Genomic DNA, 21,252 nt, shown 5'->3' with positions numbered 1-21,252 from the left:
TCATGTATTGGTTTTTCCTTTCTTTTGTGTAGGCCATATGATCTTGTAGTTGTTCCCAAGAGCAAAGTGAACCCAGAGCACTATGTCTTTTCCCCTTTTGGTGTCCTGCATGTTTACCCAGACCAGAGTTCAGATGTTCTTAGCCTAGGGGAGTGGCATCGCGAGGCAGTGATATGGAAAACTATTCATGGAATTCCATTTTTTAAATACTTCTTGGTGAGGAAAGTTTTTTCTCGGTAAGTGACTTCTTACTTTAAGTACATTTTTCTATTTTTTTTCTATTTTAATTTATATTTGAGGTTAGACATACATCATCTCCATTCCAGACCAAACTAGCACACCTGTAATAAGGTTAAAATGTGTTAATAGGTGAGCTATATTGTCTATCATATTAATTAATTCTTATTGTTACTTTTTAGCTGGTGGAAGAATGTGAAATTGCTAAAGTTCTGGAAGCAAAAGAATTATTTACGGAACCACCTTCTGCCCGCAGTTCCACATTTTGGTGTTGCTTTGCTTCAGGTGTCCCGGTATGTTTTTACCTTCCAGTAATTAAATTTGAGCTATTATAGTAATATTGTATATTGTTTTCCTTTGTATTCAGTAGGCACTTCAGTTTTAATGTACTTAAATTTGAATTTTGAGGAAAATATTCTCAATGCAATTTGTTTTAAGAGTTCAGCCTTTAAAAGAAAAATATTTTAAGGTTTCATGACATTAAGATGAAGCTTACAGTCTTTTGATCTATAATAAAGGGCCCTTCTCAATGAATCTGTGGTTGGGATTGTACCTCCTTCTGGTGTAACATGGCAGTTTTTCTTTTTTGTTCTTGTTTATAGAGAGAGTACATGCACATCTCCCTGTATATCTTCTGAGGTTATGTGCCACTTTAAGATAATATACTTAACTCTTCATTTCTGTTTCTACTTCCTTCCATAGTGAAGATATTAATCCTGAAATTCATCATGAAAGTCACACTTTCAGTACCTAAAGCACCTAAGCCATCAAAGTGTTCATGTGATCACACCAACATTAGCCAGGACCTATAATGACACTGTCACAGTCTCTTGGAAGAGGAGCACCGTATAAAGCACCATCTTAAATGCCACTGATTCATCCTGTCTGCCAAAAGACTGAAAGGCAAGAAGCTGCAGGCCTACTTTCCTACTTCAAGAATGTTGGTAGTTAAGAATGACTTGCATAGGAATTGGAAAGATAGTCCATCATATGGCATCAAACTTTACTGGAAAACCATTAAGGAGCCAAAGAATCAGAGGGCAAATAGCCATCACACAATCTTGGAACTACATCTGTTCCTAGATGGTATACTAGTCTCCATACAATGCATCCTCACCCTTGACTTGTGAGGACTTAAGTTAATAACCATTTTCCACTTTTGAGGATTACTAGGAAGTCACAAAAAATGCACCACCACCAGCCATCTTGAGTGAGTTCTTCCCCTTATGTAGATAATCCCCATCTCCTGGCTGCTGCCATTAATTGGTCCATAGATTCCCTTTACCAGCTCTCAGTGGCTGAGCTTTGGACCAAGTACTCTTCTATTCATTCTTCCCCTGGGTTCCACATAGTTTGATGTCCTAGAATGAAGAGGGTCACACAGGACCTCCTTGACCTGGGTTGATGGTTCAGGGCCATGTCACCAGGCAGCTATTTTAAGGTCTGATGGGACCTGTTATTTTATGTGCAGGAGTGTAGTCTTAGGGAATTGCCATAATACCAGAATGGTACCTAGTGCAGGCTTCTTACTTCACTAGTGTCAGCTAACTATCTAAGGAGGATGAATCCCTTATCCGGTAGCCTCACTCCTAACTATTATCTATGGCTGCTAGTGAGGAGAGGTAGTAACCTGAATTTGTCTCAGCTTTAACAAAGACCTGTTGGGTTCTACATAGGCAATAGATGACCACATCTAAGAGCTGTAATGTAATCCTTAAGATAGAGTTCCACTCAGGGACCCTGCAGTCTCTGCAGCTTTCTTGAGACAGGCCCAGAAAGTACTCCTTTAAATGTCCATAGAGGTGGTATTGCCTTTAGAATTAGGGCAGGCATTCTGCTTGCACCTCTTCTTAGCTCTAAAGGGGACAGAAAGCTGCCATCTCATACTTGGCATCAGAGATGGTTTTATGAAGATGTATGTCACAAGGATCATTTCACTATGAGATCATATATGTGGGTCTACTTTCATTTATCGAAATTACACTTACCCAAATCTGTTTTCGCTGAGACGACTTCAACAAAACCTTTAAAAAACAAAACCACAAAGCAGTGGCATTTTTCAACTGGAAACAAACCACTTGGCCACCAGAGCAAAATAATGAAACAGACACAAATTAAACTCACCCACGTGGGGGGCTGTGCCCACCACCTCCTCACTAAATATACCAAGAAGGCAAAGATCACTCTAGTGGCCAACTGGTTCATTTCCTAGTGACAATTTTTAGTGCTTTGTGGTTTCACTCTTTAAAGGTTTCGTTGAAGTCAGGTAAGTGTAATTTCGATAAATCAAAGTAGACCTATATATATGGTTCTACCTTATATATATATATATATATATATATATATATATATATATATATATATATATATATATATATATATATATACACATATATACGATTCCCTTTAACAAGATCAAATTCCTATAAACTCGAAATTCATAACCCCGAAACCAGAATCTCGAGTTTATAGAAACTCAAAAATGTGAAGGGGAAATAAAAAAATAACACATTTCTAATGTTTTTGCAGAGGGGCTCCACCCTCCTGCACCCCCCCCACTTAAATATTCTTACTCCGAGATCGCACTACCGCGAAGGAAAGGGAAATCTCCCATTCCACGCTATATGCATAAGTGCAGAACAGAAGATTTCCCAGTCCTCCGCTATAGTGTGGTCACGCAGCTCTTAGATGACAGCTGCAAGTGTGCAGGGGGACCTAGCCCCCTTCAAAAGGTAACTGAACTCTTTTTTTTCTAACCCTAAACTTCCCATTCACAATTTTGAATGAATGGAAGTTTGAGATTCTGGTTTCGAGCTTATGCATTTCGATCTTCCTTTTATTCGATATTGTGAAGGGGAACTATATATATATATATATATATATATATATATATATATATATATATATATATATATATATATATGGAATTGCAATCTATACCCATGGCTGTTTGAGAGTGGGCTAATTATAAATGAGAACAACCCATATGCTTTCCGTATATTTTTTTACCTGAACAAAAAATGTTCTGATTAACATAATATTATTGTTAATCAAAAAGAGGTGTGTGTCCATCTGCCGTCTATATAAATGGATTTTCTTTATCCTACCTGCTAACTGTAAGTACAGACTTTTTTCCTGTAGATAAATGAAGTCCCCTGAAAAAGTTACCATCAAGTGCTTTTGTGGCTATCAAGCTCCTCCATGGCTACCCTTCTACAGCATTTGTTCTTGGAGAAAGATAATATTAAAAATTGTATATAATGAACTTTTTCAAAAAACAGTTTTGACAGAAAGATTAAAAATACCTTCTGTAGAACTAAAGAAATTGCAAGATGTTTGTTTTCATACTCCTTCTTAGTTAGGAAGACTAGGGCCAGATTCTTTAATGTCTACAGTAAGTGTACTAAGTATACATGATCTGTATTCAGGAACATCCCCACCGCATTTGTTTTGTTTTCTAGTCATGCGGAAAGATTATGTTAAGTGTACATGCAGTGTATTCTTTGTGGTAACATTTATGAATCCTCTTCAATATTTAAGACTGCAAGAAAATCAATAGGAAAATTAAAATTAGGAAGAAAAAGGTGTGAGTTATACTGACATTATCTCTTCATTCAGAATGGTTTACACTTAATGTAGACATTAATGAATCCCAGGGTACACTTAAAGAAAATGAACATAAAACTGATGGAGGCATTGGTAATCTGGAAAGGACAGGTAATTGTACTTCAAGATCTATTCTTCAGAATAAGAATGCTCCCTTACTGGATGCTGGAGCAAGGCTTGTTTGGGAAGTGAACCCTGCTCAACTTCCTGTACTTTCCCAACAACCTACATTTTTGCAAAGTAATTTCTATAACAGGAGACAGTTTTTGGACAGTCTATCTTCTTGTCAAAGTTATGTAGACTAAAGAAGTGGAGACTTAATGATAGGAAAAAAAATCCTTCTCCACATATCAGTCCACAAGTATTTGGGTTAGACCTTGAAACCTTTACTCCTAGAGCTTCAGATATTGCATTTTAGCAGACATCTGATCCATTTCTCGCTGCACTGGTCCTCAGGAATTAGAGGCTGCTATATTTATTGACTATGAAAGGAAACGCACATTAATATTTTAATTTAGTGTAGAAGGCTGCAACATATTTCAGGGCTGTTTCTAAATCTGGAAAAGCTCTAATGCTAAGGAATATTTTCTTAGATGGGATGCAACACAGATGGTAGAAATGAAGGATGTTCATCATATTGATGACTGCTGCAGTAGGCTTAGCTATAGGGGTTATCCTGCCAAGGATATAACAGCTGACCAGCTTCCAAAGCTTTAGGGTACCTTTGATGAGCCAAACCTGTCAGTCAGATAAAGCTGAACTGACTAAAAGATAAGTTTGGGAGGCAAGACCTTCAGAGCTTTATTGCCTCCAAAGAGTACACTCCTCTGAGGCTTTTGAGGATCGACGTTTGGCTTGTGCTGTTCCTTTGCTAGGCAGATACATTCCCTTTATAGAAAAACTTTAAACAGAAACACTCTTTTTCCTCTCAGTTTAAAAGTTGATTTAAGTAATTGAAAACATTTTTATGTGGAGAATTTGTGTTTGTTCTACTTTTGGGGGCTGGCATAGTGTTTTAAAGTGCTTTTAAATGTGTTTGCTTGGGAAAAAAGTGACTTTTTATTTTTTTGGCATTTGCTGCTTGTTTTTCCTGGGAAAGAGCCCATATTTTTGTCTTGACTGTGGAACAATCTGTCTGTCCCACAGTTGGTCTTTCTTCCAGCCACAAAAAGAAAGTATTAATCAAACAGCCTTTGCCACAGTAGGCTAGAAATTTGCCTCAGCAGCAGGTGGGTGACTGATGTCATTTGTTGTACCTCAGACTACTCCTCTTTTACCCTGAATCTCTCTGGCATAGCACCCACAGTCACTATAGACCAAGGGTTAGCCACATCCACTGCAGCTGTTGGGGTCACCACAGTGGCAAGTGAGATCCATTCATGTTGGTCCTTGGAGAGAGAAAAGGGAATGCATCCTCATTTTGTCAGACTGCTGTGCCCATCTCTATGGAAGCTGTTACTGCCACTAATAACACTGTTGCTCCACTCTTCCTGTCAATGAGAAGTAGGAAACTAAGCCTATGTCTATTCCACCTCCTCAAATGTCCTTAGACAGGAGTAATTTACTAGGTCTGGCTCAGGGTTTAATTCAGATTACTGATCCTTCTTGCACACTTTTCTGGTAAAAGAAATAATACTTCTTAAGGTTTTGTGTATCTGGATCACATTATCAGTTCTCTGCCTTACCATTTTGATTATCCACTGCACCAAGAGTGTTCATAAAATGTCAAGTTCTAGTTATAGTTGATTGCAGGCTACAGGGAATTGATATTTTTTTTCCATATTTTGACAATTTGCTTATCTTTGTAGGGTCTTTTTTCAAAGTGTCAGGAATCACTCTCTTGGGTGAGAGATCACTTACACAAGATAGGATTCCAAGAGAACATTCCAAAGTGTTTCTTGACTCATTCTCATGGGATTGTGTTTCTAGAATGTCAAGCAAACACCACAGTTCAAAGAACTTTTCTTCCAAAGGAAAAAAGTAGATCTATATCAATATATATTTCTAAGGTTTTCCACTCAGACTGCAGTCACTGTTAGGTAATACTTAAGGATTTTTTGTCTTGTGGCTTCTATGATTCTCATGATACCGCTATCAATATTGCACATAAGAAAGGTACAGGGGTATCTGAAGTCTCTTTGGTCCCAGCACCAACCTTTGTCTTTTCATACCCTAATGTTTGGGTTTGTCAGAAGAGAAGTTACTTGGTGGAGACAACAGATATTCCCAAGTCCAGGTCTTCCCTTCTCTGTTCTAGTTCCAAAGCAGCAGTCATCACAGATACCTCAGACTTTGCTTGGGGAGTAGTTTCAGGAGAGATAAAAAGTGTAAGGTTTGTGGGACACTAAGGACAGACACAAGCACACAAATATAAAAGAGACACTTGTCCTGATCAAGGCACTCAACTCTTTGCATCATATTTGGTATTCAGACAGTTTCAAGTTGTTACAGACAATACCACACTCATGTGGTGTATCAACAGGATAAAGAAGAACCAGGTCATACCCCCTTGGCAGGCTACCCATGTTAGCTTGGGATATAGATTCACAGCACAGTCTCATTCTACAGGCATCCTACATCCCATCAAAGAAAAACTGTTTGGCAGACAAGCTGAGCAAGACAAGGACAGACCCTCACAAATGGAATCTAGATCAGGGGGTCTTCCAAGATTTGATTTGTCTGTGTGGAGTTCCTTAAGTAGACCTCTTTGTCTCCTCTCTGAGCAATCAGCTGGCAAGATTCTGCTCCAGGACTCCATGCAAGAAGGCTTGGAAAATAGATGCCTTTTCTTTTCCTTGAAAAGGAATGTTCCTGTATGCTTTTCCAACATTTCCACTAATATCCAGGGTACTTCTGAAGATTCAGAAAGAATCCTCCAAGATCATTGTGGTGACTCACTTCTGGTCCGGGCAACCATGGTTCTCCATTCTTTTGGAAATGACCAAGGGCAATTACCCCAAGCTTTCTCACAGACTGGATCTACTTACACAACAACAGGGGTGTTTGATACACCCTGACTCCACTCAGCTTCAGGTGACTGCCTGGATGTTAGGGTCTTAATTCCTTTTAAGCATCTGTTTCCTGAGGTACTAATGGAGGTAAGAAAACCTGCTACTAGAAAACTGCATATTAGTAAATGGAAAAAGATTTCTAGTTAGTGCCAACAACATAACCGGCACTTATTCAGGGTTAAATATTCTTTGGTTTTACAATATTTGTGTGATTTCCTATCCTATAACCTTTCTTACTCCTCTATCAAGGTTAATTTATCCGCAGTTTCAGCATGTCTGCCCTTGAAGCCTTCTCTGTTAATGCATTCCCATGTCAAAATGTTTTTGAAAGGGGTTTTGCATAAGAGACTTCCAAGAAAATCATCTGCCTGTCCTTGGGATTGTAATTTTTGTGTTAGAGAGCTAACATGGCTGATTTATGGTTTTTAACATAGAAAGCAGTTTTACTTATTGCTCTGACCACTACAAGAAGAGTATCTGAGTTGTAAGTTCATATGGTGAGTCACCCCTATCTCTTTTTCCAAAGGGATAGGGTTTCTTAGAGACCTAAGCTTCTTTTATTCCTAAACTAGTATTTGATTTTACTTTGAGCCAAACTACCTCCCCATTTCCTTTTCTGAACCAAAAAATGAGAGAAAGGATACTCCATACCTTGGATGTCCAAAAACAAATCTGGTACTATCTTGACAGAGCTAAATCTTTCAGATCTTTTGAGCAATTGCTCATTTCTTTTGAATGAAAAAAGAAGGGACAACCTGTGTCAAAATAGACTATTTCAAAATGGTTGTCTAAGACAATTACCTTTTGTTATACTCACCACAAGAAAACTATTTCAGGCAGAGTCATGGCCCACTTTACCAAGGCCTTGGCTTCATCTATGGCATTTTGGAAAGGGTTGGATTCTAGATGTATTCCAAAAGCAGCAACTTGGTCCTCTGTACATACTTTTATAAAGCACTATAAGCTTGACCCCTTGTTTAGGTCTAGATTAGTGCTTGCAAGGACTGTTCTCCAAGGGGCTCCAGGACTCTTCTCCTTCCACCTTGCAATTGTAGTAAGCTAGGATAATCTGCCCATATAGCCTAGACTACTGCAGCAGTGATCAGTATGATGAACATAATACAATTGTGTAAATAAACTTACCATAGCAGTAGATGTTTAAATGATTATCACTGCTGCAATAACTGCTCCCTCTCTCCCTCCACCCCCTTGTTTTTGGTGTGTTTTTTTATGCCAGGGTGCAGTTATTTACTTTTTGTTCTTTCTAGCATTGTCCTTTCAGGGCTCAGCCTCCCTCTTTCTGTTGGCAAGAAAGCCCTGAAAGGCTTTGCTCCAAGCTTGCCATTTAGCCAGCTCTAATCCACCTGTCTGACAGCTTGGGCATATGGAAGGTACCCTGAAGCTTTGGAAGCTGACTGGCTGTTACATCCTTGGCAGGATATAACCCATATAGCTAAGGCTACTGCAGCAGTGAACATTTGAACATCTTCTGTGATGGCAAGTTTACTTACACAGCTATATTATCTTTGATTTCAAATTCCTTGCAGTGAATGTTCTTTTTAGAGGGAGCTTAACTTAAAGAAACATAGACACCAAGTGCTGTGAACATTGACTGTCAGTGATGGCCACTGTTTTGATGTTACAGCCTGACCCCATGTGCAAAATTAAGAAAAGGGGGGTTATGAAGGGATGGATTTCAGATGGGTCTCAGAAAAAGTTTTCTTCTCGAAGACAATGCTACTTAAAATTCATTAAGCTTGATCAGCCTTAAGCGTCCTGCTAGACCACTTTCTGTACATTGACTCCATTCATTTTGGTAAAATAAAATCAGTCTGAACCCATTACTGCCAACTAAGGCATTTTCTTGTTCTCTTTTGCACACAGGTGCTGGTGCTGTTCAGTGGGCTCTTGCAGAGGTAACCAGTGCTGTGCAGAGATCCTCAAAAAGTCTTAGTGTGTTCCCTAGGAAGAAAATGGTAGATGTCAATCATGTATTCAGTATATTTTTGAAAAAGAGACAGAGCAGCTTTTAGCTGTACAGAATCACAACTTACCTCCTCGGATAGGCCACTTGCATAAGTATGCGACATGGGTTGTCAGAGATGAGAAAACTCAGTAATCTACACTTCATATTGTAGACAAATGCCACTGAAATAAAGCAGTCCACAGACATTCATCACACCTGGCCTCATTTACCTGTCAGCCATCCAAGCAAGTATAAAGTCACATAGTTAGAGAACCAGACACCATTCTCTGTGCTAACTCATAGAGATTTAAAAAGCACTTCAGCAAGTTTGTGCCTTTGTCTACTACCTTCTTAGGGATATGATACTCTTAGGTTCATAGTTTCATAGGTGTATACTAGGCTAATGATCATTGAGGCCTTTATAAGTGTAGCCTTTCATCCCAGATGTATCCTGCTTGTTTTCTGAACATTAGAGGTTATTTTAAAGGGTATATGTAAGTCTCAGTATGATTTACATGCTGCATCTGTCCATTAGAACCATAGGTGCTGGACCTGGTGTGCATTTCTGATTTCCCATACACTGGTCCAGTTTACGCTTGAATAGGGTTGGGGAAGAATTCTGCTTTGTATGGATGGGAAGTCTTTTCCTGAGGAGGGGAATTCTCTGAAACACATACCAGATTGCCTGTCAACAGTCTGCAGGGAGTAGCATAGAGATAGGGCTTTAAGGATCTGCATATGACATGTTTACACACTGTAATCTTATGTGAGGAACCTCTGTGGATGTTCACTTATTGCATGTCCCTGGTCAGGTACATATCGAAGGAGGTGTTGTACTCAATGATACATCTGATGAAGGCTGAATAATGTCCTTCTTGGACCAAGATGCCATGCCCTTAAAAGTTGAGCAACAAAGAATGATTTCCTTTCTGCCTTAGACATATGTTGGTCAAAAGCAAAGATCTGATGTTGTCCTTTTCATTCGTTCTTCAACTGATGGGTCTCAGATCTGACCTTGGTTCTGGCTTGGCTGTATTTACTAGATTATCGTCCCCCTTTAGGGAGAGTGACAAACCCACGTTATCCCATTATTGACAACATCCTAAGCACGCAATCAGTCATGAGGGATTTGGGCACCCAGGTTGATAGCAACCTGACTTTTGACAACCATGTTTTCTACATGGCCCACCTCATAAGTAAGGGTTTCTCATCCAGAGATAAGGAGGTCATAACATCCCCATATTCTTCCATTATAAGGCCCATTATTGAGTACAACACCACCTTCGGCATGTACCTTGCAAAGCACATGCAGCAGCTGGAGACCACAAAGGTTCCTCATCAGAAGAAACCAGGGCCTCAAACATCTACCCTACACATATAGGCTAAAAGTCCTGTCCCTCTGCTCAGTTTCATACAGACTCCTCGGAGGTGATCTCTGTTTGGCATACAAAGCAATCTCAGACCCCACCTTGACAGGACTGCTGCATATCAGCAAGTCAAGCTCTACTCGAGTAACCCGCACGCACAGCCTAAACCTGGTCTGTGACATCAATAGGACTTGTTGGTGGACAGATTTGTGTCCCAGAGACTTCCCCATCTGTGGAATAGACTCCCTGTCCATATCAAGCAGAGTACCTCATTATCCCTTTTCAAGTGCAACCTGGATAACTGGATGGGAAACAGAAAATACACCCCTGGGATTCCACTTGTGTCTCTGCTGGACAGGGGCTTGGGGTGCTGACTTGTCTAAACATGGGCTAAACTCTTGGCTAGGCTTATAAGGACCTTAGGGCCAGTAGCCTAGTAACTTCATATGATCCCATGATCCTATACCATCCTCCCGGCAGAGGAGGCCTGCAAAATCAGGGTTTCTGAGACTCATTCTCAGATAAACCCTTTCAGCACTCCTGAAAGGTTGCCTGACTGCTCATCTCTGGAGGCAGTTGGGCAGTGCTTGTCTCTGCACCCAGATGCCTGGGCATGAATCACAAAAGATACTTGGGTACTGAGAATCATATCCAGAGGTCATTTCATATCATTCTCACAAATTCCCCCCAATAAAAGAAGAAGCATCCCTGTTGTTTCACCCAGTCAGAGGGAGACAACAGCTCTAGAAATTCAGAAACTGCTAGACAAAAGAGTCATCTAGGAGGTCCCACCAGACCAGAAAGGATTCAGAACCTACTCAAGATTTTTTTTAGTGCCAAAGAAAACCGAGGACCTGAAAACAATTCTGGACCTCAGCAAACTGAATCAATTTGTAAAGAACTCAAAGTTCCAAATGGTCACAGTCCATTCTTCCGTTTCTGTAAAAGGACAGTTGTATGTGCTCCATCAGTCTTCAGGATGTGTACTTTCTCAAAGATACTTGCACTTTTGGCTGGGGGCTGGGGGCCAGTCACTATCAGTTCAGAGCCCTGCCCTTTGTTCTCACAACATCCCCCAGGCTGTTTACCAAATGTATGGCAGTGATAGCAGGTCACTTGAGACTACTAGGATTCTGAGAGATTTCCATAGATGACTGGCTCCTCACTGCCCTAACCAGACATCTCCTCGAGAAATCCAGGGACTACTTGCTCCATTTATGTTAATCCCTAGGCATTTCAGTCAACCTTTGCAAGTCACATATTCAACCCATTCAGAATCTGAAATTCATAGGTACTCATTTGGACACAGTCGGTCAGATAGCCTCCCTTACGGACCATCAGGTGTCAAGTGGAACAAGTTATCTCACACTATTCTCCTCCAACCAGACTGATTCTTCAGACTTTAGGGTTGATGGCAGCATCCATAATCTTGGTTCTTATGGGCTGTTTTAATATGCGCATTCTTCAATGGACTTTAGCTATTCAGTGGTCAGTTCTTCATTATCCCTTGTCTTCACCAGTCAAACTTAGTCAAGTATACAAAGAACACCTGCTTTGGTGGATTTGATCAGACAAAGTTTCTGAAGGCCATCTTCTTGTCTTTCTACACCTAGTAGCCACAGTAGCCATGGATGCTGCCTAATTGAGGTGGGGGGCACTACTTGGCAACAACAGTCCAAGGTACATGGTCCGCAGAAGAGACCAATTTGCACATCAATGCCCTAGAAATTAGAAGAGTCCTGTTAGTACTGCAGGCCTTCCAGGATGCTCTTCCTCTCGGGACAATTGTGACTCAGACCAACAACATGTCTTTGGTTTGGTACATCAACAAAAAATGGGAACCCGATCTTATCCTCTTTGTCAAGAGGCAATGAGAATGTGTTAGTGGGCAATCTTCTCCAACCACTTTCTTTTGGCAACATGCATCCTTGTCTCTCAATCAAGGTCAGCCTTGCTGCTATCTATTCACCTCTTCCCACAACAAGTGCAGGAGGTTCTTTGTGCTGATAACCCCCTCTAAGGGAGTCATTGAGAGATGCTCTAGTCCATGTCTGGCCCTCTGGTCTCTTTTACGCTTATCCTCCAATACCTTTAATTTCCAAATTCTTACAGAAGACATTTCAGTTGAAAAGCATGGTTATCCCATTGCCCCTTTTTAGCCCAGTCAAATGTGGTTCCATTTCCTTTTGTCTCAGCTTTGATGTCCACCTTAGATACTAGACCCCAGTCCAGACATTCTGTTTCATCCCACAGGGATGGCTCACCTGGACATTGTGGGTCTCAGGTTGACCACTTGGTTTTTCCAGTTCCATTGATGGTTAGACAGCTCAGGCTTTCCTCTCTGGTCTGACAGATATTACTGTCTTCCCAGAAGACCTCTACCAGGAAGATATACAAGAGCAAATGGAAGAGATTCTCTGGGATCTCCAGAGGGAATTAGATCCCTTCACCACCCCTATTCCTGCTGGCCTGGAGTTTTTAGCATACATGTTTCAAGAAGGAGCGAGTTTCTCTACTATCAAAATGCAATTACTAGCAATATCTAATCTTCATTCAGGTGAAAATGCTTCCTCTGTAACTTCATCAAAATTATGCAAGTCTTTCCTTAAAGGTACATTTTTGTTTAGGCCCCCAGAGAAGAACTCTACATCATCCTGGGATTTAACAGCTGCTTTTCAGGATTTGGCTCAGAGTCCCTTGGAGCCATCAGCTAGATCTAACTTAAATTTCTTATCTTGGAAAACTGCCTTTCTCGTGGCCATTATGTCTACAAGACGAGTATCTGAGCTTCAGGCTCTCTCTCTTCCAAATCCTCTTAATGGATCTTCCACAGAGATAGAGTTATGAACCAATCCATCCTTCTTGCCTAAAGTGACTTTGGAAGCTAATATTAACTAAGCCTGTAATTTCCCTGTTTTCCTTCCCATCTTCAATAATAAAGGTGAATACATTGATGTACATAGACAACTCCACTTTTATCTCCATAGAACAAAAGATGTCAGAAATTGTTTGTCTCATTTTCCCACAGCAAATTGGTTAAACCAGTTTCTAAAATTACCTTAGCCAGATGGGTGACAGTTTGCATATCCTTTGTTTACAGCCAACGCCATTTGTCCTTACTCAGACCTCCTAAAGCACACTCCACCAGATCCATGGCTACATCATCCACTTTCTGGTCTAGGACTTCTACTGGTGATATTTGTGCCACATATACTTGGTTTAATCCTCATACTTTTATTGCTCATTACAAATTGTATTTGACTTCCTGCTAGAAGCAGGGCTGTCTTTGGTTCCACAATACTCTTGAATATTCTTCCATGAGGGCTGCCCAAAGTTCATATAGCTGGGGACTCTGTCCCATCAATTGAGGAATGAATGAAAAAGAAACATCAGATATTAAAGTATGTACTCACCATAACTATGCATCTGTATTGTCCATTGTCAGTCTTCCTCAACTTCCCACCCTCCTCCTCCCTTCCCTTTAACACTTGGAGTGCACTTATGGTTGTTGTGGAACCTCTGCTCCAGGTTTGAGTCCCAGTCATTTCTACTAGCCTTCATTTTATCTTAGCTTATGGTAAGTTCTTTCTGTTAGTTATCAGCAGCAAACTCGGTCTGAGGTATTGCAGGTTGACGAGGGCATAATGGGCAAGGGGAGGAGCTCAAGGGTTGGATCCGAGAGTCTAGTAAATGCGCCCAAGCCAGATCTGAGGTCAGATCCAAGAACCATCAGTTGAGGAAGGATGAAAATGGACAACACAGATGCAGAGTTATGGTGAGTACATAGCTTTAATTTACTATCTACATACATCCTGAAATCCCTGACTACTGAGTCCACTCAAGTTAGATGCTATCAATGAGGTAGCTTCTTAGGGAGGTTGACTTCCCAAAGGGTACTATTATGCATCTCTTGGCACTGAATTTTAAGCCATGGCTTTGGCATCATTTATTTGTTTATGTTAGTCTTTTCTAATAGAATGTTAGTGCCTTGGTGTATTCTATGATTGCTCCTGGTTTGCAGTCATCTACAGACTTGGTCAGCCAAAGGCCTTTGACATTGGCTTTGACTTCCAAAGAGTAAGTGACAAAAAGAAGTGAGCCCAGCACAGAGTCTTGAGGGACTCCACTACTGACCAGCCTCTTTGTGAAGGTGTTCTCCCGTATCCTAACTTCCAGGATCCTATCTGAGAGCGAGCTGGCTAACCAGCAAGAAACATAGGAGTTAATGCCTATTTCCATGAGTTTGCCCAAGTAGGGTATTGTATTAAATGCTTTAACCAAAACAAGGTAAGCAGTATGCACCATTATGTCCTCATCCATTGCCTTGGGACTTTTTCAAAGAAGACTACCAGGTTGAGCAGGCGCAAAGTTAAATTAGGTTAGTGCGCGGTCTGAAGGTTTCTTATTTCATTAGTAATCATATTCATGATACTTCTTTTCATAGTTTTGCATATGAGACTAGTCGGACTTATGGGTCTGTAATTCCCAGGGTCCATAGATGGACCACCCTTGTGCAGAGGGATGACTGTTACAGTCCTCCATTCAAGTGACATAAAGCTTGCCTGGAAGTGACTCCAGAGGTCCAGACAAGTCATGCTTCAGGTTATTTAAGAGGCATCCTGGAATATTTTTGGTGCCCATCAATGAGGTGTTCTTAGCCTTAGAGAGTACATTTAGGACCTTCTTCCTAGTGATAGCTGTGGTGCTATGTTTGATGGCATTATTTTTTTTTTGGGGGGGGGGCAGATGGGGGGGTAAAACTAGAGTTAAATTTGTCGTCCAGCAGCTTTACTACATCTTCTGGCTCTAAGTAAATAGCTGCATTAACAATCAGTTCTGCACAGTGTTGTGTACTTCCTTTGAGGTTTTGGACATAGTTAAATAAAGCCTTGTGGTTGTCCTTGGTCTGGGAGGCTATCTTTACCTCAAAATTGGTTTTCTTAGACTTACTTTTTTACTACTTAGCAGTTTGGTTAGCCTGATGAGAGAGTTTTTATTTTGCTGAGAGTTGCACTTCCTAATTTTAGGTATGATTTTTTTTTTCTTTTGTTGTACAATCCATTTGTGTTTGTATTCCATCAGGGTGGTTTGTTTTTTTAGTTTGATTTGGGCTTGTTTTTGGTAGTCACTGCTATTACTGCATCTTTTAGCATGATCGTACAGGGTTTCTGCGAACAATTCTGCATAGGTGGCTGTGTTCTACACATTTGGAGGAGCTTGAAATTGTGTCAGGTAATAACTTAATAATAGGTAGGTTGACTTAGAGTGGATCCTAACTGTTAAAGGGTTTGCTGAGGTCACAGCACTGATTTTCATTTCAAAGGAGACAGCTTTATAATGTGTTAATGGGTCACTTTTGTCTTTCAAATTGCTTTATTTAGCTGGTGGAATAATTTAAAACTGCTAAAGTTCTGTAAGCAAAAGAATTATTTACAGAATCACCTTCTGCCCATAAGTCCACATTTTGGAGTTGCTTTTTTTTTCGGGGGTGTTTTCCAGCTAGTATAGTAATATTGTGGGTAATTTTCCTGGGGACGGGAGGCAGTATTCTGTCATATTTATATGTACCAGAGCCAGTATGTTTGTACTCCTAGTGGGCAAAGGGACTAACATGTCCAGGGTGTTTGTGTTTATGAAGTCCAGGAATCTCTGGACCTGCAGGTTTGGGGTTGTATAGGATTCCCAGTTTACAGAGAGGTAGTTAAAGACCCCCATGAATATGATATTGGGTTTAATAGTAAGTGTCTTCAGTAGATCTAATTATGAACTATGGATTTTGTGGTTCATAGAGGGTGTGATCTATAGTTTTCAAGGATATCCAATGGGACTCCACTTGTAATAATCTGCACTTGGAGAAGAAGTGCATCATCTTCTTTTGCCAGCCCTGAAGTGTATTTGTTTTTGATGTAGATCAAGACAACTCCAACTTTAGTCTTTGCCTGTGCAGTAGCTCATATAAATCTGTGGAAGGCATTGTATATCTGTACTGCCAGGGTGCTCTCCACGGCTTTAAACTATGTCGTGGTAACTGCACAGATGTCTGTATTCTCCAAGATGAGGAGAACTTGGAGGGAATGAAGTTTCTTGTTTAGGCTCCTGGCATTGGGAAGTAACACCTTTAGATCTGCAGGTATTCAGTTTACATAAACCTAAGAAAATCAAAACGGGTACTTACATGTTTCATATATAAATGGTGCTGACAATAAGATAGCTTACAATATCAGGCCAACCTTTCCCTGTACATGCTTGCTGCTTCTTATGGAAGTGGTATGCCTTATATACAGTGCATGGTGGCCTGTGTACAAAGTACAAGGTTCAGTCATGACCTCCAGCCAGTGCCTGTGTGGAGTTTGCATATTCTCCCTGTGTCTTTTTGTAGTTTCTCCCACCTCCCAACAAACATACTGGGTGCTTCCACCTCAACCTCACTCAAAAAGGGAATTGTGGGCAGCAGCTCAGAATATTGCCTGTCAGGAGAAGAGTTGTACAGAACAACCACTTTGGGCATCAGCTGTAGTGCAGAGCATCCCTTAGATAGGAGAATATGAATCACAGACTGTGTGCTATGTCAGGGGTAGGCACTCAATGGTATAAAAAATGGTTGTTGGTGATTTGGTAACATTAACTAATGTTGCCAAGAATGAGCATGGATATTTTCCAGTGATAAGTGGGTTGTGGACCTGGCCAACCCTAACCTATGCCGCAGAAGCATACTAATGGTGGAAGGGGTCTGTGTTCCCACCACAAAGCCCAGCAGCCGTGGTTCAATAGGATACACTAGGAATGATAGGGGAATTGTGGTGAGTTAGAGGCTTCAGAAGACAGTGAGAGATGTAATCAGAATTAGTGACAGATGCATGGTAATCAGACTGCAGTGTAAGGATGGGGCAGAATTCATAATTTCAGTCTATGCCCCACAGCAGTTTTGTGATAGTGAGGAAAGAGTGCATTCATTAATGTAGCAGTTGCAGGAACTACTAGATAAAGCACGATAACAAGAGTTGACATTGATAATGGGGACCTGAATGCATATATCAAGACAGACAGAACAAAATATAAGGGCTACCTGGGACCATATGGGTGGGACAACAGTAATAAAGAAAGAGTGACCATCCTAGACATTTGTCTGTAAATGACTTGATGGTGGCCAACACATGGTTATGGAAGAGACACAGGCAAAAGTTCACATACAAGATTGGGCAACATGCAACTTAGTTAGACTTCCAAGTAGTAAGGAAAGGACATTGGGACAGAATCAGGTATTGCAAAGTCATCCCCAGTGAAACAGTTGGCCCACAGCATAAACCAAAGGTTGTCACATCAGCTGCAAGTAGGGGTCAGACAAGGCCCTAAGGTCAACAGACACTCGGATGAAGAACTAGAAATTGACTGGAGAGAAAGCACAAGACTTCAAGAAAATACTCAGCGCTCTAACACCTCAGGAGGAAGAGCAATTAGATGAAGATGAAGAAGAATGGCAGCTCCTCAAAATAGCATGTGTGAGGACTATAGAAGGGATATGCAGCCAAGCCAGGTATGAAAGTAAGGTAAGTAAGGAAATCTGGTTGTGGAATGCAGAAGTTTAGGAAGCCATCAAAAGAAAGGAGTGCTAGAAAAATGTGAGACAGAAATGATGGGCTAGGCTAAGAAGGAATACTGGTTGGCTAACAAAGAAGCTAAAAGAGCAATTCCAATAGCAAACAATAAGGCATCAGAGGCACCATACTAGCTTCTGGAAAGTGACTCAGCAGATGGCTTAAAAAAGGCAAAGACCTTTCATAAGGGATGCTACCAACAACTTGCTTGCCAGTCCACAGGACATCAAAGGGAGATGGAAGGAGCACTTCCATCAGCTTTTGAAAGAAGAAAAGCATACAGAAGCTGTACTGCCCCACCAAACACAGCTACAATGAAAGAAGAAGAAAGGGAGACCACACAGAAGGAGTAAGAACAACACTAAGGAAGATGAAGTCAGGGAAAGCAGCAGGCTCAGATGAGATCATAGCAGATATAATCAAAATTTTGGGTGAGTTAGGGGAGTGATGGCTCAACAAAGAACTAATAGCAGTATGAACAGAAGAGTATAACCCAAAATGACTGGAGAATAAACATTCTAGTACCAGCATATAAGAACATAGGGGGCATTCACAATTGTTGGCAGTATAGAAGTATTAAACTCCTGTCCACTGCATTAAAGCTCTGGTGAGGGTGACTGATAAATATACAGAGTAGTAGAAAGTAAGATGGGAGATTTTGGATTCAGATCAGGATGCAGCACAACTGACCCCTTGTTTGTAGTTGAGACAGATAGTTGAGAAAAGACAGAGATGAGGAATGAGTCCATCTGGACATTCTTAGACTTAGAGAATGCATATGAGAAGACTTCAAGAAAGATGATTTTGGCAGTTTTGCTATCATTTGAAGTCCCAGAAACACAGGCTATGTACAAGGATCCCATGGCCCAAGTACAAAGAATGTTCAGACTCACAAAGGACTTCCTAATGGGAGTGGATGTGCATCAGGGTTCAGCTTTGAGCACACTGGTGTTCAAACTGGTTATAGACTACATTAGCAAACAGGACAGAGGGGATGTATGAACAAAGCTGCTATATGCAGACCTTGTGGCATTACAAGAAGACTCTGAGCAAGAACAGATGCCATCTTCTGTCACCGGTGGCCACTTAATTTCAGGCAGTACTTGTGATTAATCTGCAGAAATTCCATATATATATATATATATATATATATTTATGTATGGTCTATATATATATATATATATATATATATATATATATATATATATATATATATATATATCTCTCTCTGGCTGGGTGGGGCTGTGTGGAGTGTGTATTTGCATGTGTGTCCTCGCATGGGCTTCCTCTCTTCCTCCTCCACATTCTCTCCCCCACATTCTCTGAAGATGATGCTTCTGGAGCATTTCTCCTCCAGCTGAAAACAGGGATCTGTGGAACCTAGTCTGACCTGACTTTCCAATAAATAAATAAATAAATAAAATAATAAAAATAAATAAACACATATGAAAGCTCATACACAGTCATTTGACTTTCAGAAAAAATGTTTTAAGTGAAATAGTCCTAACCTATATATATATATATATATATATATATATATATATATATAATATATATATATGACACACACACACACACATATATATATATATAATATATATATATATATATATATATATATATATATACTTTGTATCTATATCTACTATATATATATATATATATATATATATATATATATATATATATATATATATATATATATATATATATATATATATATATATATATGAATATATAGTTAGAGGGGGCCTATTTTAAATGTTTTTAAACCATAGACATGTATATGACACAAGTGCAATGAACAGCTCTCCCACATGACAATATAAACTATATATATATATATATATATATATATATATATGGGTCTATATTATATATCATATATCATATATATATGGGTCTATATTATATGAATGAAAGTTCATATAAGCGAACGCTGCTCTAATGAGCGAAACTCCCGGACATGGAGGTGCTTGTTGTGGGATCGCACTGCAGTGAAGATTGGAATTTTTGCCCTTTCTTCGCTGTAGTGCGATCTCAGAGTTGGAATATATATTTAGCGGGGTATTGGGGGCACAGCTCCCCCACAATATTGTTTTCAATGTCCGGGATTTTCGGTCATTGAGCATTCACTTATATGACTTTAATATAGACCCATATTATAAGTGTAGTTAGGCAGCATAGGATGGTGGTTTGTAGGATGAAGTTGGTGATCAAGAAGAGGAGGAGGAGTGTGAGGGCAGCACCAAGGATCAGATGGTGGCAATTGAAAAAGGGTAATTGTGAGGTGGAGTTCAGGGATGAGTTAAGACAGGCACTGGGTGGCAGTGAAGCGTTACCAAATAGCTGGGTAACTACAGCAGAGCTAGTAAGGGCGACCGCTAGAAAGGTGCTTGGTATCACATCGGGACAGAGGAAGGATGACAAGGAGACATGGTGGTGGAATGAGGACGTACAGAAGAGTATACAGGCAAAGAGGTTGGCAAAGAAGAAGTGGGATTGTCAGAGAGATGAAGAAAGTAGACAGGAGTATAAGGAGATGAGCTGCATGGCAAAGAGAGAGGTGGCAAAGGCTAAGGATAAGGCATATGAAGAGTTGTATGAAAGGTTGGACACAAAGGAGGGAGAAAAGGACCTGTACCGATTGGCTAGACAGAGGCACTGAGCTAGGAAAGATGTGCAGCAGGTAAAGGTGATAAAGGATAATGAGGGAAACATACTCACAAGCGAGGAGAGTGTGTTGAGGAGATGGAAAGAGTACTTTGAGGAGTTGATGAATGAAGAGAATGAGAGGGAGAGAAGGTTGGATGATGTAGGGATAGTGAATCATGAAGTACAATGGATTAGCAAGGAGGAAGTAAGGATAGCTATGAAGAGAATGAAGAATGGAAAGGCTGTTGGCCCAGATGACATACCTGTGGAAGCATGGAGGTGTTTAGGTGAAATGGCAGTGGAGTTTTTAACCACATTGTTTAATGAAATCTTAGAAAGTGAGAGGATGCCTGAGGAATGGAGAAAAAGTGTTTTGGTACCGATTTTTAAGAATAAGGGTGATGTGCAGAGCTGTAGTAACTACAGAGGGATTAAATTGATCAGTCACAGCATGAAGTTATGGGAAAGAGTAGTGGAAGCTAGGTTAAGAAGGGATGTGATGATTAGTGAACAGCAGTATGGTTTCATGCTGGGAAAGAGCACTACAGATGTGATGTTTGCTCTGAGATTGTTGATGGAGAAGTACAGAAAATGTCAGAAAGAGTTGCATTGTGTTTTTGTAGACTTAGAGAAAGCATATGGCAGGGTGCCTAGAGAGGAGTTGTGGTATTGTATGAGGAAGTCAGGAGTGTCAGAGAAGTATGTAAGAGTGGTACAGGATATGTACGAGGGTAGTGTGACAGCGGTGAGGTCTGTGGTGGGAGTGACGGATGCGTTTAAGGTGGAGGTGGGGTTACATCAAGGATCAGCTCTGA

The 21,252-nt window shown here is 40.4% G+C and overlaps 1 protein-coding gene across 1 annotated transcript in view; it reads left to right on the top strand.

Annotated features, from left to right (window-relative positions):
- DNHD1 (dynein heavy chain domain 1) overlaps positions 1 to 21,252 on the top strand; it is a 418,274-nt gene that overhangs the window by 290,807 nt on the left and 106,215 nt on the right. Inside the window, exons 4-5 of the mRNA XM_044072761.1 lie at positions 33 to 236; positions 420 to 530. Of these exons, the coding sequence (XP_043928696.1) occupies positions 33 to 236; positions 420 to 530 (315 nt within the window). The remainder of the gene's footprint in view (positions 1 to 32; positions 237 to 419; positions 531 to 21,252) is intronic.

Source organism: Protopterus annectens, chromosome 5.part1, assembly GCF_019279795.1.
Source record: "Protopterus annectens isolate FY-2018-M chromosome 5.part1, PAN1.0, whole genome shotgun sequence".
Taxonomy (NCBI): Eukaryota; Metazoa; Chordata; order Ceratodontiformes; family Protopteridae; genus Protopterus; species Protopterus annectens.
Note: the sequence above shows the minus strand (reverse complement) of the source record. Positions and strands in the feature narration are given on the sequence as shown.